The sequence below is a fragment of the Sorex araneus genome, chromosome 3, assembly GCF_027595985.1.
Source record: "Sorex araneus isolate mSorAra2 chromosome 3, mSorAra2.pri, whole genome shotgun sequence".
Classification (NCBI taxonomy): Eukaryota; Metazoa; Chordata; class Mammalia; order Eulipotyphla; family Soricidae; genus Sorex; species Sorex araneus.
In genome coordinates this window covers 74537511-74561152 of record NC_073304.1, presented here as the reverse complement: position 1 = coordinate 74561152, position 23642 = coordinate 74537511, and the positions used below count along the sequence as shown (strand labels likewise).

The 23642-nt window shown below is 48.4% G+C and overlaps 2 protein-coding genes across 2 annotated transcripts in view; one reads left to right on the top strand and one right to left on the bottom strand.

Annotated features, from left to right (window-relative positions):
- Positions 1-5527: 5527 nt before the first annotated feature.
- On the top strand, positions 5528-15222 carry OXA1L (OXA1L mitochondrial inner membrane protein). The gene is made up of 10 exons (XM_004609485.2): positions 5528-5631; positions 5967-6128; positions 7962-8175; positions 11323-11466; positions 11673-11758; positions 11933-12097; positions 14085-14189; positions 14396-14558; positions 14643-14723; positions 14821-15222. The coding sequence occupies exons 1-10, from the start codon at positions 5569-5571 to the stop codon at positions 14946-14948; spliced, it is 1311 nt and encodes a 436-aa protein (XP_004609542.2). The 5' UTR covers positions 5528-5568; the 3' UTR covers positions 14949-15222.
- A 570-nt stretch (positions 15223-15792) lies between these two features.
- The window catches only part of SLC7A7 (solute carrier family 7 member 7), a 36263-nt gene continuing 28413 nt past the window's right edge, over positions 15793-23642 (bottom strand). The window contains exons 4-10 of the mRNA XM_004609484.2: positions 22826-22970; positions 19584-19707; positions 18790-18893; positions 18405-18501; positions 16899-17048; positions 16525-16708; positions 15793-16323 (exon numbers count right to left, since the gene is read on the bottom strand). Coding sequence (XP_004609541.2) covers positions 16220-16323; positions 16525-16708; positions 16899-17048; positions 18405-18501; positions 18790-18893; positions 19584-19707; positions 22826-22970 — 908 coding nt within the window. The 3' untranslated portion in view covers positions 15793-16219. The remainder of the gene's footprint in view (positions 16324-16524; positions 16709-16898; positions 17049-18404; positions 18502-18789; positions 18894-19583; positions 19708-22825; positions 22971-23642) is intronic.

Here is a 23642-nt window from a genome sequence, read left to right as displayed (position 1 = left end):
AAACGCTTAGCACAGCGATACCCGCTGTGCTATCGCTCCCATCAAAGTCAGCAGTTCAATGTAAGAGCACAAGAACTTGGTGCTACTCCAGGCCTGCAGTGCTGGCGATTACCCAGCCCACCCCAGTGGTGCTCTGGAGCCTCCAGGGCTGCATCCAGAGATGCTCAGGGAACCATGTGGTGCCAGAAATCAAAACAGAGTCTGAGGCATGCAAGACCTACATCTTAACCCTTAGGCTATCTCTCTGGCCTGGTTGAACGTCCAGATTTTATATCATCCCCTCCCAAATCCTTCCTACAACCATATATGTGCCTGTGCATGCACACACACGCACACACACACACACACACACACACACACATCTTCCATTGTCACTGTCACTGTCATCCCATTGCTCATAGATTTGCTAGAGCAGGCACCAGTAACGTCTTCATTGTGAGATTGTTGTTACTGGTTTTGGCATATCGAATACGTCATGAGTAGCTTGCCAGGCTCTGCTGTGTGGGCGAGATACTCTCGGTAGCTTGCTGGGCTCTCCAAGAAGGGCGGAGGAATCGAACCCGGGTCGACCTTCCAAACACAGTTAAATCATGTCAACTTCCATTTTTTTTTATCATTGTAAAGTTTTTATTCATGTAGCTATTTCTTTTGGTTCTTGAGACACATCCAGCAACACTGAAGACTGCTTTCCAAGTCTGTTCTCAGGGTTTGATCCCTGCAATGCTTGGCCCTTTGGACTATCTCTCTGAGTCCCCACATGCTATTTTTAAATGACCACAAATCATGCCCGATTATACTCAGGGACTCTTCCTGCCTCTGCACTCAGGAATTACTCCTGGTGAGCCTTGGGAGACTATATGGGGTGCTGGAGATTGAACGTAAGTTGGCCACATGCAGGGAAAGCACCCTACCCATTATACTCCTTTTTTTTTCTTTTTAGGTCACATCCAGAGATGCTCAGGTGTAGGATAACATAGCCTCTGATAGTTTAGGTTTATTGGGTAACTTCCGTCACAGTGCTCCCATTCCTCTGTGTTTATTTGTAACTTCTTTCTTTGTGTTCTGTTGACTTGTAAATATTGTTTTTCTCTTCTCCTTGAGTCCTTTGCATAGTTTATTCAGAGCAATGTCCTTTTTGTATGGACACAGGAAGACTTAGCAAATGCTATGCTTTTGTAACCTGGGAGTCATTTGACTCTACATGATATTTTTCTCCTGGGCATCTGTTCTCACCTAAGCCTCAGCTGCCCTTACTTCCTAGCACCCCCAAAAGAAGGGTCCCGACGAGGGACAGGACGGACCCAGGGCAAGTGATGAGTTGTGTGCTACCCTGGCATCGAGATGGGCCTGGCCAAAATGTCTAATGCTTAACTATAAGTTAAGAGCTTGGTCATGGACAAATGTTGTCATAATCCAAACAGTGATAACTAGATTTGGACCCTGCTAGGGTTAGGAATAATTAATCTGGCCTGAGTGCTGTGGTCTGAGTCTGTGGCAAGGTGTTGCCAGGAGAGCTGCCTTGCAAGCCTCAATGTATCTCTTGCTATGTCCATACAAAAATAACTAGTATTAAGATGTGAATAAGTTCTTGGACTAAGGAAAAGAGAAAAACCTTTAGAGGTATTTTGCCTGCTGGCAGTCAGGAAGGGCTTTGGAATGCCCGGCCCTCAGGATTTTGTTGATTTTGCTACTTGACTGTGTAGCCTAGAGGGCAAGGTGAGGAGAGACAAGTGGGGGAGAGACTAGTGAAGAGAAAGAGAATCCAGAGAGGCAGTAGATCCAGAGAGAGGATGGAGCTAGGAGTGCGGGAGATGAGAAAGATGGAAGATTGAATAAATGGTAACTAATCAGCAACCAACTTGGTCCTCGTTCTTCCTTCACCTGTCCTTGGTCATGGGCCATCCCAATCCAGGCCATACACAGCGGTTCCAGAGCACCGGACTCCGACAGTGAGACAGAGCCACCCGGAGAGCCCTCAAGAACAAACGCCCTTCGATGTGCATAGTTTTTTACACTCAGGGGTTACTCCTGGCTCTGCACTCATGAATTAGTCCTGGTGGTGCTTTGGGAACCATATGGAATGCCGGGGATTTAACTCGGGTCAGCTGCATGCAAGGCAAACACCCTTCCCGCTGTACTATTGCTCTGGCCCCTACTGTACTATCTCTTGGGCCCCAAGTAAAAGCGAGACATCCATTCACTTTCAGAAGTCTTAACTATCTACTGAGACTGAAAAAACATTTGTGAAAGGCTAGAGAAGGCTTCCATTCTGGAAAAGCCTATGTCTTATCTTTAATATATATTTCTCTTTTCTCTTTAATAGAAATTACTCTTTCTTTCCTCTGCTTTTTCCTTTCCTGAAAAATACATGTTCTGGGACTAGAGAGATAGCACAGCAGGTAGGGCATTTGCCTTGCATGTGGCCAACCCAGGTTCGATTCCCAGCATCCCATATGGTCCCCTGAGCACCACCAGGAGTAATTCCTGAGTGCAGTCAGCTGTAACCCCTTGGGATCGCTGGGTGTGACCCAAAAAGCAAACATATATATATATATATTCTCTCTTGAACACATATCTTTCTCTCTCTTCACAGCTTTTAAATTTCTTTTAATAAAACTATTTGTCTCACTTAAAAATTATAAAAAATAGGAGACTTGCTCCTTGCCTCTAGAAACATACTCTAAAGAGAAATATAGAATTAATTCCTATAAAAAACAATAAAATGTCACATAAATAAGCCATAAATACTTGCAAACTTATGACACACCTCACTTAGCTCTAGTGGTATAGAATTGCTTTTTCCCAGGTGCTAAAGCTATTTACACAGCATAAGAATGCATTTAAGTTTTCTATTGCTGCACAACAAAGTACTTCAAAACTTAGAGTCTTAAAATCACAGTCATTTCATTTGCTTGTAATTTTGCAATTTAAGTAGGGATGATTGTTTCTGCTCCACCTAGCCATGTGAACTGATTCCATTGGGATGAGCATTCACTTTCAAAATGGCATTCTTGACATGACTGGAGTTCATGCCGACTAATAGTTGGGAGCTCAGTAGTCTCGACGTTCCTCCTTATGATTAGGTTGGGCCTTTCCCAGCTTTGAAGTCTGAACATTCAAATACCAAACATGGAATGGACGGTCACTGAGATACAGAAGTAGAAGTCAGTAGGTTGTCTTAAGGTACATGCTTAGAAATGGCAGTGTCACTTTCGGCACATTCTATTGTGCTGAAACTCAAGGGGAGGGAACTATCAAGGATACAAACACCCAGAAGCTTGGTTCATTTGGATCCACTAAAGTAATAGTCTACCAAAGGATTTTTTTCCCCAAGTGTCCTTGCTCAGGAACCGCTCCTGCTTACTGTGGAGGTCTGGGGTTCATTCCTATGGTGCTCTTGGGGAACCATGCAGTGCCGCATTGCCAGTGATCAAAGCACTCTCCCCCCACCTCTGTCTCTCTCTCCCTCTCTCTCTGTCTCTCTCTCTTTCTCTCCCTCTCTCTCTCTCCCTCTCCCTCTCTCTCTCTCTCCCTCTCCCTCTCTTTCTCTCCCTCCCTCCCTCCCTCCCTCTCTCTCTCTCTCTCTCTCTCTCTCTCTCTCTCTGTCTCTGTCTCTCTCTGTCTCTCTCTCTCTGTTTCACAGTGTGTTACACTTTTGGGTCACACTCAGTGGTACTCAAGGATGTACTTTGCTAGCACTTGGAGAATCAAATGTGGTTCCAGGAATTCAACCACGGTGAGCTGCATGCAAGGTGTCTTAACCCCTATACTATCTCTCCGGTCCCTAATAACCTTTTTAAAAAATAGTATTCAATATACATGATGATAACTAATTTCCCTCACTATTACTAAATCAATATACATGTTTTGTCCCCTATTTTTTGCCATTTTCCCCTACAATCAGAAACAACCAACCTAGCAGTGATTGAAATAACTTTAGACCATTGTATCTTTCCCAGATTATTGTTATTCAAAAAAATATCCTGCAAGTTTAAAGACTTTGCAAGAGTCATATATAATTAACCCACAACTTTCTAAGTCCTTTGTTTCTTCTTTGAAGCAGGGAAACTGGGGGTGGGGGGGGCAATGGAAGGGAAACTAGGGACACTGGTGTTGGGAAATGTACACTGGTGGAGGGATGGGTGTTGGAACACTGTGGACTGAGACCTAATCATGAACAGCTTTGTAAAGGTCTATCACACAGTGATTTCAATTAAAAAAAAAATTTTTTTTAAGCAGGGGAACTTCATCTTATATTTCTCTATAAATGTTACAACTTCAAGAAACAAAGCAACAGAGGGGGCTGGAGCAATAGCACAAAGGGTAGAGTGTTTGCCTTGCACGTGGCCAACTGGGTTCGATTCCCAGCATCCAATACGCCCCCCCCCCCACCCAGCACTGCCAGGAGTAATTCCTGAGTGCAGAGCCAGGAGTAACCCCTGTGCATTGCTGGGGGTGTCCCAAAAATAAATAAATAAATAGATATAGAAACAAAGCAACAGAGTCCAACTGATCAAGACCTTTAATTATAGGGGCTGGAGGAATAGCACAGCTGGTAGGGCATTTGCCTTGCACGCAGCCGACCCAAGTTCGAATCCCAGCATCCCATATGGTCCCCTGAGCACCACCAGGGGTGATTCCTGAGTGCAGAGCCAGGAATAACCCCTGTGCATCGCCGGGTGTGACCCAAAAATAAAAAAAAAAAAGACCTTTAATTATATACACCAGAACCTAGTGATGGTTCCAATCATGGTGCCTGCAACTCAATAACATCAAGTCTTTAGGGATTTTCTGTCTTTTCATATAGCTACGTCTACTTTTCTTCATCATTAGACTTGTCCCCTCAAAGAAGTTAATGTGGAAAGTTGGAGGCTCCCTTGAAGCTTTGTCTTTTTTTTTTTTTTTTTTTTTTGTCTTTTTTTCTTTTTTGCTTTTTGGGTCACACCCGGCGATGCACAGGGATTGCTCCTGGCTCTGCACTCAGGAATTACCCCTGGCGGTGCTCAGGGGACCATATGGGATGCTGGGAATCGAACCCGGATCGGCCGTGTGCAAGGCAAACGCCCTACCCGCTGTGCTATTGCTCCAGCCCCGAAGCTTTGTCTTTTTATCTGGGAGGAAACTACTTTCTAGAAACTGCCTTTTCTCAATTTCTATCAGCTTCCCCTAAAGCTTCACTGGATTTGCAATGCCAATATAATCTAACCAGCAAACTTCAACATCACTGGGCAGGGAAAACTCACGCCAAACACAACCAAGATTGTCCGGCAGCATTTTTTTTCTCCCACCCCAATAAACCATAAGATAATTCCTATTTAACAAATGAAAGAAAATTCCCCAAGTTCACGATCACTAATCACGACCGTTTATGAGAAATACCAATTTCAATCTATCTCCTAAAACATCCCTTGCGCAATTTCCATGCACCGCCCTTCGGAGCTTCTTGCCCACTTCAAATATGGTGACCAGGCGGCACTCTGGCTTCATGCCCATTTCCAAAAGGGCCTCCCTCACGCCCCGCTGTGGAGCTGAGTGCGCAGGCGCGAGCGGAAACCCTTTTCCGGCAAAATGGCGATGGGATTGATGTGCGGGCGCAGGGAGCTTGTGCGCCTGCTACGTCCCCAGGGTCAGGTAAGGAAGACCCAGAGCCGAACCCGGCTGTTGCCGCCCTAGCCCCTGTGAGCCCAGCCAGGTCCAGCTCGCACCGGAAGCAGGAGCAGACGCTGACCTGCCCGCCGGCCCCGGAGTCATGACCTCGGGTCGTGTGAGGACACGGGAGGGTCATGCCGCGGGCGCAGCGTGCACGGTCATCGGTGCCAGGGGCCAGCGGCCTCCAGGAGTGGCCTTCAGAGAGAGGCAGTGGCCTCACCTGTAGTTGCAGGCCACCTGTCCCCGGGGTGGGGGGCGGTCCCAACGAGCGCCCCCTGCGCCCCTAAAAAGTATCCCTTCTCCTTTTCCGCACTCAGTTCCACCGCGTCGCAGGGCTGTCGCACTGGCCCCAGCAGCCGCCGGGCTTGGGGCTCCTGCTGCCCGCGGGGCAGAGCCGCGGGCGACCCCACCATGGCCTGCTCGCAGCCCTCGGGCCGCGCTGCCTCAGCACCTCGGTGGTGGCGTTTGCAGAAGCTCAGGTAAGAGGCGTGTCCTTCCCGGAGGGCCTCCCCCAAGCTATTTGGTTTCCACGTCGGGAGGGGGAAGGTGGAGCCCAGCTCCTCGCACACACCCCACACAGCACCCCGGATGGTAGCATCTCCGTTCAGGACACGTGAGGATGTCGGGGTTGGAGAGGACGACAGGAAAGGTTTTCTGCTGGAGTGGTGGCAGGTCTCTAATGGTGAGATGAGCTGTAAATACAGGCCGTGTGTGTTTGGAGAAGTCGCGGCCTGCATATAAAATACATATGTTCTGAGAATGAGACCAAATAAATATTTAAATCCTGAGTTGCTGAGCTGGAGAGATAGTACAGCGGGTCAGATGCTTGCCTTGCACATGGCCAACTCAGTTCCATCCCCAGCACCATGTATGGTCCCCTGGGCACCGCCAGGAATGATCCCTGAGCTCAGAGCCAGGAGTATGCCCTGAGCATCGTAGGTGTGGCACAAAACTGAAACAAATTTTTAAAGAATAAAATAAAACTGGGGCTGGAGTGATAGCACAGCGGGTAGGGCGTTTGCCTTGCATGTGGCCGACCCAGGTTCGATTCCCAGCATCCCATGTGGTCCCCTGAGCACCACCAGGAGTAATTCCTGAGTGCAGAGCCAGGAGTACCCCTGTGCATTGCCAGGTGTGACCCAAAATGTAAAAAAATAATAAAATAAAACTGAGTTGTTTTTTAAGAGGAACTGGATATTTAATGAGCCAGCACGATAGTCCCCAGGTAAGATGCTTGCCTTGCAAATGCAGCTGACCAGGATTCAAGCCCAAACACCCCACATGGCCCCCAAGCACAGCCAGGAGTGATTCCTGAGTGCACAGGCAGGAGTAACCCCTGAGTATTGTCAGGTGTGACTCAAAAAAAACCACACACACAAACTGGATGTTTTAAAGAATTTTTTTTTTCTTCTTGGGTCACATCCAGCAAAACACAGGGGTTACTCCTGGCTCTGCACTCAGAAATTACCCCTGGCGGTGCTCAGGGGACCATATGGGATGCTGGGAATTGAACCCGTATGCAAGGCAAGTGCCCTACCCACTGTGCTATTGCTATCGCCCCTAAAGAAAAATTCTTAATAGTTTTAGTAAGTGCAAAATCACTCAGTTGCCTGAAGTCTAGCCACAGAAAGATAGTACAGGCTCATCCCTTGAGTGTGACTGATCCCGGTCATCCCCAGCACCATATAATCCTCCAACTACAGTAGAAGGCAGCTCCAACACCTCCAGGTGTGGCTCTTCAGGCCTCCTGAGCAATGCCTGAGGGGTCCCATATAAATGAATTTGGGGCCTGAAACAAAGTAAATTGCTTGCCCTGCATGTAGCCCACCAGGGTTTCATCCCCAGCACTTCCCAGAGTCATCCCTGAGCACAGCCAGAAAGTCTTTTTTTTTTTTTTCCTTTTTGGGTCTCACCCAGTGATGCTCAGGGGTTACTCCTGGCTTTGCACTCAGGAATTGCTCCTGGCAGTGCTTGGGGGACCATATGGGATGCCGGGGATCGAACCCGGGTCAGCCGCGTGCAAGGCAAACGCCCTACCCGCTGTGTTATTGCTCCAGCCCCAAGCCAGGAGAAAGTCTTGAGCACCTTCAAGTGTGGCAAAAAAAGGAGAAATTTGGAAAATACTGTTAAAAGATTAAAGTCCAAATATACAGGGAAATCATGAAACTTTGGTCGAAGTAACTAAAACAGGTAGCAGGGAAGAGAATGGTTCTTTCAAGCTTTGAATCCTGCAGGTACTGTTAACTAGCCTACAGAACTAAAAAGATGGAGTCAGAGAATATCAACCGATGTCTGTGTTTCCCCCTGCACAGATCCAAGCCCCTCCTGTCATTCCTGCAGCTCCATCGCCCTCAGCAGTACCTGAGGTGGCTTCTGGAGATACGGCAGATGTCATCCAAGCCGCTGCTGAGCAGACCTTCGCTGAACTGGGCCTGGGCTCATACACCCCAGTGGGACTGATCCAGAACTTACTGGAAGCTATGCACGTTAACCTGGGCCTCCCCTGGTGGGGGGCCATTGCTGCATGTAAGATTACATCCTGGCTACAGATACGGAAAGTGGGGGCTCTTAAGTGGGACTTAAAAACTTTAAAGATACTTTTTGAGTGGATTAAAGAAATAGTTGTAGAAGTTTAGGGGTCAGAAAAGCAAATATTTGAATGAGAAATAGAGCACTCTACTTAAATTCCCTAAAGGGCTTTCTTAGATCATTTAGACTACCTTGAATTCTAAGAGTATGGCAGATTTTTTAACATTGCACTGTTCGATGTTGTTTTATTAGGTTGATGAAAAAAATCACAGTCTAGATGTTAAGTGAGAGTTTATTGTCTAGATACTTGAGTGTGAGCCCAGAGTAAGGGACCCTTTTTAAAAGTGGTGGAGCTGCTGTGCTTAAGGAGCAAAGAGAGCCCGGTTGGGCCTTTGTGACCCTAAAATTGGGAAGACAGTCACATGGCCTCTCCTGCAGGCTGAAACTTCCACTTTAAGTTCTTCCTGCACCTTTTTTCATCTGTCATCCTTTCTCCTGCATCTTCTCATCCTTTACCCTGTATCTTCAACTTCACCCTCCATAGGGCCCTACTCTACACATCTCACTGTCACTATCACTGTCATCCCGTTGCTCATCAATTTGCACGAGCGGGCACCAGTAACATCTCCATTTTGAGACTTGTTACTGTTTTTGGCATATTGAATGCACCACAGGTAGCTTGCCAGGCTCTGCCGTGCGGGCGAGATACTTTCGGTAGCTTGCCAGGCTCTCCGAGAGGGGCGGAGGAATCGAACCCAAGTCGGCAGCGTGCAAGGCAAATGCCCTACGGTTGTGCTATCACTCCAGCCCACTCTACACATAAACATGCTCAAACATAATCGTCTCTTAGGGGAGAATTCCTTCCCTTCATTCCCAGTGCACCTTTAACAACTGCTTTATCACTCTCCTTTCATTCATAGCTGTTATGTAAAAGTATTCTGCATCCAATGGGCCTATTTTTTTTTCTTTTTTTGATCCTCAGTCTAATGCTTAATAGCTGAGGTGCTTTAGCTGGAACTTCCCAGAACTTATTTGACCTACCACCCCCTTTCCATTAAAAAATAAAATTTTTTAAAAAACACTGGGCAGGGGCTGGAACAATAGCACAGTGGGTGGGGTGTTTGCCTTGCACGCTGTGGCCAACCCGGGTTCAATTCCCAGCATCCCATATGGTCCCCTGAGCACCACCAGGAGTTATTCCTGAGTGCAGAGCCAGGAGTAACCCCTGAGCAGGGCTGGGTGTGACCCAAAAAGAAAATTTAAAAAAACACTGAACACCTCCCCGTCCCCGCACCCATCCCTCCCCTCCCACCACCATCCCTATAATCTACCTGCTTCAGACCAACCAGTCATCCCCTGATTGCATGTAAGAAACCTACCAGGCCCCTGGATGATTCTAGCAACCCCCAAGCCCCCAGCAGGGGCAGTACTGCCCACTTTGGGTAGCAGTAGAAACTTAGACCCTAAGTTCTGTCCGTTGTAACAGTCTCCCAGTTTCCTTCCTTTCTTTGGGGGAAGGGAGGGCTTGGGGGGACCTCCCCCTAGCAGTGCTCAGGGGGGCCTAGAGAGATATTACTCAAAGGAAAAACATATTCCTTGCATGCTTAAGACCCAGGCGCAGTCCTGGTGTTCTGTAGACTAGACCAGACAGCTCAGCTCTTATGCCCAGTAATGGGGTACTGTTTGGGCCCAGCAGTGGGCAAGGTGAAGGGAGATACATGCAGTGCTGGTGATTGGTCTGGGCGGGGGCGCTTTCTCATGCAAGGGAACCTCTTCAGCCCACTGAACTATCTCCATGACCCCTTCCTGTCTGTCTTTCTGACCACACCTTCCCGTTTTCATCATCCAGTGCAGTAATCTGTCTGCCTCCTCCTCTTACTTTCACCGGTTTCTTCTCAGCCTAGACCCAGTTGCTTATCTGCAGGTACCATAATCTAAATATTTGTTGAATGGTCAGGAAATAGGAAGTGTAAGAAAAGAAATAGGAAAGCACTGAAATAACACCGCTATATCGCCTCCTCCAGGGACTTGTAGGACAGTAGATTTTAAATGTCATTCCTGAGATCTCCAGAGCTCTATAAAGATTCCTCTGAGCAAAGCAAAGGCTAGAGCTTAAATAATCCCATTGTTCACTACCCCACCAACAACTAGCTTTTATCTCTTAGATATATTGGGACTTCACTTAGGGATGGTGGGAGGTGGGGAGGTTCCATTGAGGGAGAAAGTTTGGGAACCGTAGCACTGTCATCCCGCTGTTCATTGATTTGGAGCAGGAACCAGTAACATCTTCATTGTGAGACTTGTTACTGTTTTTGGCATATCCAATACGCCACGGGTAGCTTGCCAGGCTCTGCCATGCGGGCGGGATACTCTTGGTAGCTTGCTTGGGCTCTCCGAGAAGGATAGAGGAATTGAACCATTCCTTGCATTGGCCACGTGCAAGGCAATCGCTGTCGCTATCGCAATGTGCTGTAGCTCCGTAGAGCTAGGAAAGTAGCTTTTGCCACCCTTTTGTGCATAGAAACATGGGATTTCTTGCCATTTGCTTAGATAAGGTAATGCCTTACATGGCAATAGCAAAGCTACAGATTGAGCTTGAAGAAAATTGGGTGGGGACTTGGACATGAGTCATGGTGTGGAAAAGACTGGAATAAGAAGGCCAGGGAGAGGGGGCTGGAGTGATAGCACAGCAGGTAGGGTGTTTGCCTTGCACGAAGCCAACCTGGGCTCAGCATCCCATATGGTCCCCCAAGCACCGCCAGGAGTAATTCCTAAGTGCATGCGCCAGGAGTAACCCCTGTGCAACGCTGGGTGTGACCCAAAAAGCAAAAATTAAAAAAAAGGGCCAGGGAGATAATCCAGGTGTTGAGATCCCCAGGTCCAATCCCTGAGCTCTCCTGGGGTGGCTTTAGTGGCCCCATCACTGCCACATTGCCTGGGCCTTAGCATCGAACTTTCTGGCCTCCATAACCAAGTATCACCAGGAGTGGCCTCCAGACTCCCTGGGCACTACTTGGGAGAGCATCCCCACCCCCAAAAATGTGGACTAAGAGAGACCCTCCTAAGTGATGTTTTAAAAACTTTCCACCTTCTAACTGCAGAATGAGACATCATTTTACTCCAGTCCTAGTTTCTATTTTCCAGGCACGGTCCTTGCCCGCTGCCTGGTGTTTCCTCTCATCGTGAAGGGCCAGCGAGAGGCAGCCAAGATCCACAACCACTTGCCAGAGCTGCAGAAGTTCTCCAATCGGATGCGAGAGGCCCGGTTGACAGGGGACCACGCCGAGTGTGAGTCATTTGTAGGATGAGCCTGGGAGAACTTTTCCTGAGGGAAAGAGACAACATCAAACAAGATTGCTGTCTGCTCATCAACCTACTCGTCAACAGTGCCTGGGCAGGGCGGTTAGAAATCCCCTGGACCAGGCGGTGAGGGTGGTGGTGAGCCCCACCCAGCTTACTCAGCCCAGCCCTTAATTTCTTGCACTCCTTTTCAGTTTACAAGGCCTCCTCAGAGATGATGTTTTACCAGAAAAAGCATGATGTCAAACTCATGAGACCTCTCATTCTACCTCTGACGCAGGTGAGTACGGTCATTTCTCTTACGTCAGAGAATCAGTCACATTCATTACCGTTTCCCACGTTCCAGAGACTCTAGAACACGGGCGGTGATCATTGGATGTGGTTTTCAGTAGCTGTGGAGTGATGACAGTCCCCTCTGCTGAAGGGAGCTGACAGAGCTTCTCTTGTTCCACAGGCCCCAATCTTCATCTCCTTCTTCATTGCCTTGAGAGAAATGGCCAACCTCCCTGTGCCCAGCCTGAAGACCGGGGGCCTTTGGTGGTTCCAGGATCTCACGCTTTCCGACCCCACATACATACTGCCTGTGGTAGTCACGGCTACAATGTGGTGTGTCCTGGAGGTAAGCCTGTGGTGGTCAGTAAGTGCCAGGTCTACAGAGTAGAGGGTTGGAGGTAACATGGTTGTGCGGTTGGTCTTTCCCCACTTGCTGGAAGAGTTAGGAAGAGTTAATGGGTAAGAAATATGAGTCAGCTTCTCTAAAGTTGGCGTGCATTTCTACTCTTCTCTGCCTTTTATGCTTTTAATTAAATATTTTATTGAATAAATGCAGTATCAAAACAAATGTATTCAGATGCTTTCTTAAAAACAGGGTATCTTAAAAGACCTTTCTATGGAGGCTAGTGACACAGTTTTGGGGGGTGGGGGGGTGTGGGAACCAACCCTGGTCACGCTACTTCCACCTCAGTCATTGGGGCTCATTCCCAGTAGTGCTCAGAGGACCATGTGGTGCCAGGAATAGAACCCAGGCTTCTCACATGCAGTACTTATGCTCACCCTGCTGAACTCTCTCTCCAGCCCATAATAGCTGATATAATAAAGTTAAGTATGCTAGTTTAACATAACCATCTGATTTTACACATAAGAACCACCTGTATCTTTGAGTCTATGGCTATGTTAGTAAAAGTTAGAGAACATATAATACAACCTTTTTTTAAAAAAAACTTGGGGCTGGATCCATATTTCCATGAGTAGGGCACTTGCCTTGCATGTGGCCAACCTGGGTTCGATCCCTGGCACCCCATATAGTCCCCCAAGCCCTGCCAGAAGTGAACCCTGAGGGGGCTGGAAAGATAGTACAGCGGGTAGGGCGTTTGCCTTGCACGCGGCCAACCCGGGTTCAAATCCCAGCATCCCATATGGTCCCCTGAGCACAGCCAGGGGTAATTCCTGAGTGCAAAGCCAGGAGTAACCCCTGTGCATCGCCAGGTGTGACCCAAAAAGCAAAAAAAAAAAAAAAAAAGAAGTGAACCCTGAGCATAGAGCTGGGAGCCAGCCCTGAACACAGTTGGGTGTGGCCTAAAAAGCAAACCTCCCCCCCCCCCCCGCCCCATCCCCCCTCCAAAATCCTAGGAACTAAATGCCTTAGCCCCATGCTAGGCAAGTGCCCTAACTTTTATACTGCCTCTGACCCCAGTTTTCCCAACTTATGTGACCTACCACCCCCTTTCCAGAAAAATGAATTGTTCCAGGTCATCTACTTTAAGCAGAAGTAAAGAAAAGGCCCTCCTCCTGTCCCGTTGTACCCAGGCTGCTTCCCCACATCCCACCACCACCCCTAGATCATTCCAGCATACCCCAGGCAGTGTCACCTACGTTGGGAAACACTGAGCAAACTGAAGTGATAAAGTCAACCATTTTCTTCAAAAGTGCTCAGAGCTATGATTGTGTTGATATTTCTGGTGCATCATGAGCACTGAGACAGGATCCAGATGTTCCAAAGAAAGCACAGTGCATTGTGATCACCTGTTCAGTGAGAGCAAGCACTGCATGCCAGACTGCCTCCTGGGAATGAAAACCTTATTGTCGTGGAGAATCCTCGTGTCTTCTCCAGTAACCAAGTTTCCAGCCACACTCTCCTCCCACGTCCACCCCCTCTGCCAGCTGTGAGTGCAGGTTCCATGGCTGATAGGCTCACCACGGAGTATGACCAGGGGCACTCATTGTACAGCATCCCACGGGCCAGCGAGTAGCAGTGGTCAGACCACAGCTCCACCCTGATTTTGATTCCCTGAGAACATCTCTCTCCTGCTCCACGCCACCAGACTGAAAGGTGTCAGCAAGCCCGATTCCAGAATCACAGGTCATTTCAGTGCTTAGATTTTATGAATATGAATGAACCCAAGCAGCCAGGGATAGTTAAAGAACAGCTTTGGAGTCGGATGTGGTTCGGTGGCAAAGTGCTAAGACCTGTATACATGAGACCCGGGTTCAAACTTCGGGACCACCCAGAACCTACTTTTTAATAAATACGTGTATATAATTTTTTTTTCAAGCAGGGGGATTGACTGCATGGCATTTATATACCTTTTTAAAAAATTTTTTCCCAGTTAGGTGCTGAGACAGGCATGCAAAGTTCTGACATTCAGTGGATGAGAAATTTTATCCGAGTGATGCCCCTGGCAGTCTTGCCTGTGACTATCCACTTCCCCACGGTAGGTAATAAATACATCAGGGATCAGAGCTAGTCCATACATCTCTTGAAAAAGCAGCTTCTAATTACTTTCTCTCTCTCTCTCTCTCTCTCTCTCTCTCTCTCTCTCTCTCTCTCTCTCTCTCTCTCTCTCTCTCTCTCCCTCTCCTTCCCTACCCCCCTCCCTCCCCCGCTTCCTCTCCCACCCCCCACTCTCTGCTCATCCAGGCAGTGTTCGTGTATTGGCTCTTCTCCAATATGTTTTCCCTGACCCAAGTGGCTTGCCTCCGCATCCCAGCCGTACGCACTGTCCTGAAAATTCCCCAGCGTGTGGTACATGACCCTAGCAAACTAGCTCCGCGGGAAGGCTTCTTTCAAAGCTTTAAGAGAGGTAAGGACACTCTGTCATGTGCATGGGGGACTGGGAAAAGTGGTCCTCGTGGGTGCCCCACTGTGTGTCTTACTCCTTACACAGGCTGGAAGAATGCTGAACTGACCCATCAGCTACAGGAGCGTGAACGGCGCATGCAGAATCACCTGGAGCTAGCAGCCAGGGGTAACTTGTCCTTTCTGGCTAAATTCAGTCATTTGTTTCTTCCTGGCCTTTGTTCAACAAGATCTGTGTGTTTTCTTCTTTTTCTTCTTTCTTTCAGGTCCCTTACAGCAAACCTATACCCACAACCCGCTGCTCCAGAATGAAAAGAATCACCCGCCCGCTACCCCAAACAGCAGCAGCAGCAAACCAAAGTCCAAGAGGCCCTGGCGAGACACTCTGGGCTGAATTCTGTTCCCTGCTCAGATTGGCAGGAATTCTCTTCAGAGACTCAACTCAAAGCAAGATGGGATGTCGGGTCCTTGTCCCAGATGTAGAAGCTGAGAGAGATGCGCCAATGCTTCTCTTAAAGGTGGATTCCACTACAGACTCTTACACCACGGTGTCGGAGAGCACTTGGGAGCCAAGTGATCTTCTCATCCATGAAATAGTAAAGCTCTGTACCATGTGCTGCTTGCTGAGATTTATTAAACGATGAAATTGATTGTTTCATCTTCCTAAGAATATCCATTCTTAGGATATGGGCTGGTGATTACTCTCACTCGCCTTGCTCTTAGGAAGAGTCTCAGTATTTATTTGAGGCCATATCTGGCAGTGCTCAGGGGTTATTCCTGGCCCTGCACTCAGGAGTTACTCCTATAACCGGGAGTAACTATTTATGTTCAGGGACTAAATGGGATGCCAGGGATCAAACCTGGTTCAGCCCCATGCAAGGCAAGCACCTTACCCACTGTACTATCACTCCTACCCTGGTAAAGTTTTTAACAACCTAAATTTTTGCCATAGCAGTTTAGATATTGTCTTGTGTAGAGATTTGGTTGTATCAGCCTCCAACAACTGCCTTGATGAGAACAAACTCAGATACTTTGAAATAATTATTGAGTCTTCCTGAAAGGCTAATGGGAGCTGTCCCAGGGACATGAAGCAACTCACTGGTCAGGGACGTGGCTCAAGCAGCAGAGTCCCTGCCTTCCCTGAGGTCCTGGACCCCCGGTACCATATGCTGTGCCTGAACAGCACCAGGTGTAGCGCCCACAACTGTAAAAGAATAGAAGGAAGCCACGCAGAAGCATAGGAACATAACCCTTTTATTGTCCAACACCTGTGACAGTTTCATGTCTCTGTAAAGGAGACAGTTTGGAGCATTATTGGCCCTTTTAAAGGAAAAGGAGTGGGTTGGCACACCCATACTTGAGTGAGTGTCTTACACATGGGAATGTACTTTTTTAGAACAATCAAATCCCCACACCTGATATGCTCCCCACAGTCTACTTCATTCTTTTTAAAAATTCTTTTTAAAAATCTGGAACAATATGTAGCAAAACAAATAAATTATTTTCCATCTCAAAAATGCAAGTTCAAAGGTCTCTGGAGCCCAGGCTTCTGAACCAGTGCCTCCAAAGACGGGGGTGTTTCTTTTTCAGCTTCTTTGGCTGCAGTCAGTAGGTGAAAAAAAAAAAGGCCCCTGCTTTCCACACCTCAGGATTCTGGGTGATAATTTAGTTGGATTTGGAATCCGGCTTGGACATCTCCGCTCCATTTTCAAAATCCATCTCTGCAGCAACTGACATACATAGGATCTGGAGGTACCGTGTGGCAGATGCTATAAACAAGAGAAGCTTGAGTCAAAATTGAGAAGTCAGCAGGGTTGGGTATGAAGTGGCACTGAATGGGGTTGGGCCGAGGGGACAATTCAGCAATGCTCAAGGATTAACAACAGGAAGAGATTAGGGCAAAGGTGACTTGGGAGATTAGATTTGGAAGAAAATATTTTAGCTGACTTGCAGACCCAGTGCTGGCTTACCCACAATCCTTCGGAGGTAATGAGGTCGTTTTTTCTCTGGCACTCGGATGATTAGGAAGTAGAAGGGCAGGCCAGAAAGGGCAATGCCTATGCCAATGAGGGAGTTGATGGTATCACTGTAAAGTGGAACCGCCACCAGGAAGATGGTGCAGAGGCAGAAGACAATAGGGAAGAAAAGGCTGAGCTGAAAATACAAGGGGAAATGAGGTTACATGACTCGGGACTGAAATAAGCCCGCCTACAAAGGTAGGGCATTGAACCTTCTCCCCATCCTTGTCATATCTGTGGTGCCACCAACACGTCCCGGAAGGTCTTTGAATACAAGTGTCACATAGGATCTCCTTTGGGCAGAGGTTAAGATGGAGGTGAGTTACCTTGAGTGGACGAGGCCGATCAGGCTCCTTCCAACGCAGGTAAAGCTGACCCACAATCGAGAGCCCCACAAAGAACCAGTAGCTGAAGCTGTAGTAGTTGATGAGCTGGAAGATGTCCTCCACGCACAGGTAAAACAGCGCCATAATACCCTGGTTGGCACAAGCCCTGGTCAGCTCCTCTCGTGGCCTTGGTACCTAAAGTGCTTTTACTCCCCTGGATTTCCCACTTATCCCTCCCCTTGGCAAGTCCCCAATCCCCCCCCCATCCCTTACTGTTCCACCCCCTCAACACCCTAGCTTCACTCCCTCATTCCTTTCCCATGAAGTAATAGCTTCTTCCTTGTGTTTTTCAGTTCATCAAACATTTACCTAGGGACTATGCTAACGAGCACAACTCAAAATATAATTTCTCAAAAGCCCTTTTGCCCAGGAGCCTCTCCTTACTGGCGCCGCCATATATTCCTAACTCTGAGTACCCAGGAGCTGCTCCCAGGATATTCAGCCATCTGGGTCAATGCAGTGTGGTGCTAACTGGGCTCAGCACTGCTCCGGGCGTCATGCAGTGCTGAGGCTCAAAGTCAGGATCTCCAAGTCATTCCCCCGGTCCTTGAAGCTCGTTTTCTTAACCTAAGTTTGTGGTCATACTTAGTTATCTCTTTGTCTCTTTGTGGTTATAACTTTAGAAATACATTTCTTTTTTTGGGTCACACCTGGCGATGCACAGGGGTTACTCCTGGATCTGCATATTCAGGAATTACTCCTGGCAGTGCTCAGGGGACCATATGGGATGCTGGGATTTGAACCCGGGTCGGCCGAGTGCAAGGCAAACACCCTACCTGCTATGCTATCACTCCAGCCCCAGAAATCCATTTCAAACTTACCCCAGACCTTCCTTGACACCAGACCTTCCTTCACCTATCCTTACAGAAGACAGTAACTCTTTATTTCCCGATGACAGGGATTAAACTCTTATGCAAGGCAAGAGCTCTACTCAGAGCCCCATTCCCAACCAACAGTGACCATTTCTTGCCTTCAATATATCAGTCTGGGGGCAGGAGTGATAGCACAACGGGTAGGGTGTTTGCTTTGCACGCGGCCGACCCGGGTTCAATTCCCAGCATCCCATATGGTCCCCCAGCACCGCCAGGAGTAATTCCTGAGTGCAGAGCCAGGAGTAACCCCTGTGCATTCCTGGGTATGACCCAAAAAGCAAAAAAAAAAAAGAAACAAAGAAAGATATCAGTCTGTCGTGGTGGTCATGAAAACATATTCCGCATACTTTAGGTCTTATCCTAAACCGGAGGTTCCCATCCCCCAGCACAGAGAACTGCTCTCTTAGAACAGCTGCACCAGTTAGCACGGTGCCTGGCTAAACATGGCTGCTCCATCCGTCATCTTCCTATTAGAACATCCTTTAGAATTTGGGGGAAGTTAGGACAGTTGAGTCTCCTATGACTAATGTGCCCCCCCACACTGGCTTTCAACCTCATCCTTGAGATCACTCACATTAAAGAGCAGAGCAGGCACCGGTGTGAACCGCTCGACGTGAATCATGCAGATGGCATCAGGGAGATGGCCTTCGCGGGAGCCCACAAAGAAGAGCCTGTTTGGGGCGAGACAGGTACAGCTGAGAAGCTAGCGAGACACAGGCTGTGGCATAGTTCACAGGCCGCCCTGCCATGGCTCTCTCCCCACCCCCTTCTTCAAATGTGAATAAGAAAGGAGGTTCAATGCAAGATGCATGGGAAACGGAAACCGCCAATGGAAACCAGAACGAAGAGGTTGTGAATATCATTTGGGGAGCACAGTAACTAAAGTCTAGATCCTGTGAGTCCAAGCCTAGCGTGATGGTAGCAGTTCTGTACTACTCCAATCATAGTGTCGCCCATACCTAGAAGCAGCCACAATGGAAGCATTAAGGCCACCGAAGCAGGATAGTGCAACTGCCAGTGGAATTGTCCAGTTGAATATTCCAAAAATCTGGTCTGCAAAAGTCTAAGGGAAAGGAATGGGGAGACGTTAGTGAAACATAAAGAGCAGAGACTGGCACACCCCCAGATTCCTCTACAAGAAACTCAGTCCTTCCACAACAGGAGGGAACAGGGTCTCCTGTCAGCCCACTCTAGCACTGCACTGTAGCACTGTCATCCCTTTGATCACAGACTTGCTCGAGCAGGCACCAGTAACGTCTCCATTGTGAGACTTGTTGTTACTGCTTTTGGCATATCCAACACACCATAGTTAGCTTGCCAGGCTCTGCCATGCAGGCAGGATACTCTCAGTAGCTTGCCGGGCTCTCTGAGAGGGACGGAGGAATCGAACCCGAGTCAGCCACATGCAAGGTAAACACCCTACCCGCTGTGCTATCGGTCCAGTCAACCCACTAACCCAGCAAAACACCTTGCAAGGGCTACCTGCTTTCTGGGACCTTCAAGAAGTGTAATATAGGGGCTGGAGTGATAGCACAGCAGGTAGGGCGTTTGCCTTGCACGCGGCTGACCCAGGTTCAAATCCCAGCATCCCATATGGTCCCCTGAGCACCGCCAGGAGTAATTCCTGAGTGCAGAACCAGGAGTAACCCCTGTGCATCGCCAGGTGTGACCCAAAAACAAAAAAAAAAAAAGAAGCGTAATATAGCCAGTAGGCCAAAAACCCGCCCTGAGCCTACTTCTCATGCCAACTTACCACAGCAACGGCTTCACTAGACAGGATGTCCTGCATGTCTAACACGGTGTAATAGGCCACATTGGTCATGATGTAGATGATGGTGACGATGGGCATGGAAATGCCAATGGAAAGGGGAAGATTCCTACAGTGAAATAAAGTCATGGCTTACATTAGTCCCCAGCCGCATCTCCCTGATGCTCCTTGATCCTTACACTGACACACCAATCCCGAGACAGGGCCTTCTTGTAGTATTTCCCCAGTGATTATTTTCTTTTTGAGGGGCGTCACACCTGGCAATGCTCAGGGGTTACTTCTGGTTCATGCACTCAGGAGTTACTCCTGGTGTCACTTCAGGGGACCATATAGGATGCTGGGAATCGAACCCAGGTAGGCCTCGTGCAAGGCAAAGGTCCTACCCACTGTTCTATCACTCCAGCCCCTTCCCCGGTGGTTTTGCCCTTGAAGTTGCCTAGGATGGGGCTTAAGCTCCTAAGAACAAAAGAGCATCAAGGGAAATGAATGTCACATGGGGACCGGGGGAATAAAAGCTTAACAAAGAGCTATGTCCCGACATGACAGCACAGAAAGAATGGAGAATTTTTGGTTCTCTTCACTGTGAGCCATCCATGGCGGTGTTCAGGTTTACTCCTGGCCCTACTGAAGAACCACTAAGTGCCAGGGATCAAACCCGGGTCCCCCACAGGCACAGCAGGCTCAGCGGCTCTGAGCTCTCTTCACCTTTTTACACCCAGAAGTTTTGGGATTCTTTCTCTAAGGCTGTCCTAAGATTGTTTTGAGTTTGGACATAAAAAGAAATTATGAAGGCAAATTACGAAAATCTAACATACAGAGAACATGGGTCCCAGTTGGCAGGGCAATCTGAACAAAACCTGGGAAATATGCCCACCCCAACTCCAACTCAGTCTGAAACCCTTGGGTGCCATCCTAACAGAAAGCCCCCAGGGTCCCTAGAGCTCAATAAAGCCATCGTCTTTATAAATTTCTTTACAGGGAGAGCCAGGAGAGAGGCCGTAGAGAGCACAGGGCCTGAGGTACTAAAACTCTTAAATCATTTAACTTCTGTCCAGTAGGTGGAAGCACCACCCAGGCCACAATCCCACTTCTCTCCGAACCCAGGGTGGCAACATTCCATGTGTACCAAGAATCCTCTTTGTCTCTAAAAGTCAAAAGGAGTTCATTGTTATTCTCTTGACTTAAAAGTTTACATAAAAAAAAATTTTTTTTTAGGGCCTGAGCGATAGCACAGCGGGTAGGGCGTTTGCCTTGCATGCGGCCGACCCGGGTTCGATCCCCGGCATCCCATATGGTCCCCCGAGCACCGCCAGGAGTAATTCCTGAGTGCAAGACCAGGAGTAACCCCTGGGTATAGCTGGGTGTGACCCAAAAAGCAAAAAAAAAAAATAAAATAACCTGGCGATGCACTCAGGAATCACCCCTGGCCGTGCTAAGAGGACCATATGGGATGCTGGGATTCGAACTCGGGTCGGCCGCGTGCAAGGCAAACGCCCTACCCGCTGTGCTATCGCTCCAGCCCCCCAAAAAAAAAAAATTTTAAAGTTTACATAAAATAGAGAAGAGATCAGCATGGCAATAATAGTTGGAAATGATCATGCTAAAAAAAACTGAGTGTTAAAGGTAAAGTAGATAAAGGGATAACACGATAACCTTTCAGTACCTGTATTGCAAAACACAATGCTCAGAGAGAGAGAGAGAGAGACACGGGCCTATCATAAAGGCAGCCTGGTAGGGGGAAGGGAGGTTTATGGGAGGGAACCTGGGTACACTGGTGCTGGGAAATGTACACTGGTGGAGGGATGGGTGTTGGAACACTGTATGACCGAAACCTAATCATGAACAGCTTTGTAAGGGTCTATCTCAAAGTGATTCCATTAGAAATAAATAAATAAATAAATAAATATTTTAAAAGCTTACGCTTCACTCCCGGGAAAATCTAAGTTCCCAGAATTGTTGACTCTAAAGAGCGAGGCAAAGTTCTAAACACTGTTATCACTTCACCTCATCAGTTACAGAAAAGGAAGTAGGCAGAGATGGCGGGGGACTTCCTCAAGATCATCCAGCAAGTCAATGGAAAGGTGTGTCAGTAGACTCTTGGCCCCGTGCTTCTTTCTAAATAACAGTAGTTCAGAGCAGCATTGGTAAAGTGCTATCATTTGGGTAGCTAACGCAATACAACTGCATCCTGCATCCGTGAGCATTGGAGAAACGAAAAAAGGCTCAAAAGGGAAACAGGAAGATTCTGGGACTCTATGACCTAAAGTTATCTTGGTGGGGATAAGGATGATAAAAATTCTACCAAGGGTCAGAGGCAGTCCAGGGGTTAAGGTGCATGCCTGGTGTGCAGTGGGGACTGGATCGATCCCTGGCACTGCATGGGTGCCCAGCACGTTGCCAGGCATGGCCCTGGAGGCTCCTGAGCGCCACCGGTGTGACCCAGGTAATCCTCAGCCATGCAGCACACGAGCAGCACCACAGAGCTGGGTTTTCAAATTGAACCACCAGCCTTCTTAGCTGAGAATCACCACCAGGGGCCACGGGCCCCACCCCACCCCCGCCATACACACACACACACACACAAAAAAAAAACTATAGGGATAGTACAGTGGGCAGGGTGTTTGCCTTGCATGTGGTCTACCAAGGTTCGACCCCCAGAACCCCATATAGTCCCCTGAACCTGTCAGAAGTGATCCCTGGGAAGAATCCTGGGATCATCAGTGGTAGAGAATGGGCACTGGCGGAGGGATGGGTACTCGAGCATTGTATGACTGAAACACAAGCATGAAAATATGTAAATCTGTAACTAGACCCTCACGATGATTCTTTAACAAAAAAAAATAACTTTTTTTTAAAAAGTGATCCCTGAGCACAGAGCCAAGAGTGAGCCCTGAACACTGCTGGGTATGGCCCAAAGAAACAAAAAAAATCAAGGGAAAAATACACAATAATATAGAAAAGAACACGATACATATCAGATACCTACTTTAACATAAAAAGGCCTTTTAAAAAAACAAAATAGTTCCTAAACATACAGAAGTAAGTTCGTATCTCAACTCTGTTACCATGATGATGGAGAATTCGCTTCCCGGGGGTTCCCCACCTGTGAAGCTGGGGCTGACTCAAACGAGAACCTGGATGACAGGGGCCTGGGGCCTGGCACACACTGGGCGCCCCATAAAAGTCTAGTCGCTACTGTCAAGGGGAGCTGAGGACTAGGCTCTTACCTCTCGGGGTTCTTGATCTCTTCGGTGACGTAGTTGAGGGTGTCCCAGCCCGAGTAGGAGAACAGAGCTGAGTACAGGGCCAGGGCGATGTCGCCCATCGAGAATGACGAGCCCTCGAAGGAATTCTCAAAGTGGCTTGAAGCTCCTGGAACCCAGAGAACAGGAAAAGGCAGAGGCTTAGTGGCCAACCCAGTAAAGGATTGTGAGAGAAGGGGCAGGTAAGCAGGAAGCCATGAAGAAAAAGAGAAACAGCAGCTGCAGCAATGACCAGGCATGGTGAACAACCGGAGAAGCATGGCAAAAAGGCCCTGGGTGCTGCAGGCTGAGAAACCGCCGCCGGGCAGGCCTAGAAAACTGCACTGACACTGCCTGGCCTGCCAGCGGCCTGATTCCTACCCCTTTTCGAACACCACACAGAGCAGATATGGAGTGGTAGAAAGGCAGGGGGCTGGGGCAGCCCAGATGAGCAGGGAGTAGGTGTAGGGTCAGCCTGTCATACCTGGGATCTGGAGAGATGGCACAGGAGGCATTCGTTTCTGCCTGTGCCCCTCCCAAGGGGAGAAAACAGTCAAGGCACTGGACTCGACCAAGCCAGCTGCTGGGGACTGGCCTGCACCTGTTCCTCGTCTTCTGGTAAAAACAGGCGTAGGAGTTGAAAGACAGGGTTTGGGGGGAGCAGAGTGACAGTACAGCATGTAAGCCATTTGCCTTGCATGCAACTGACCCAGGTTCGATCCCTAGGAGCTCGTCCAGTTCTCTGAGCACCACAAGGAGTGATCCCTGGCAGAATCAAGAGTAAACCCAGGGGCCGGAGCGA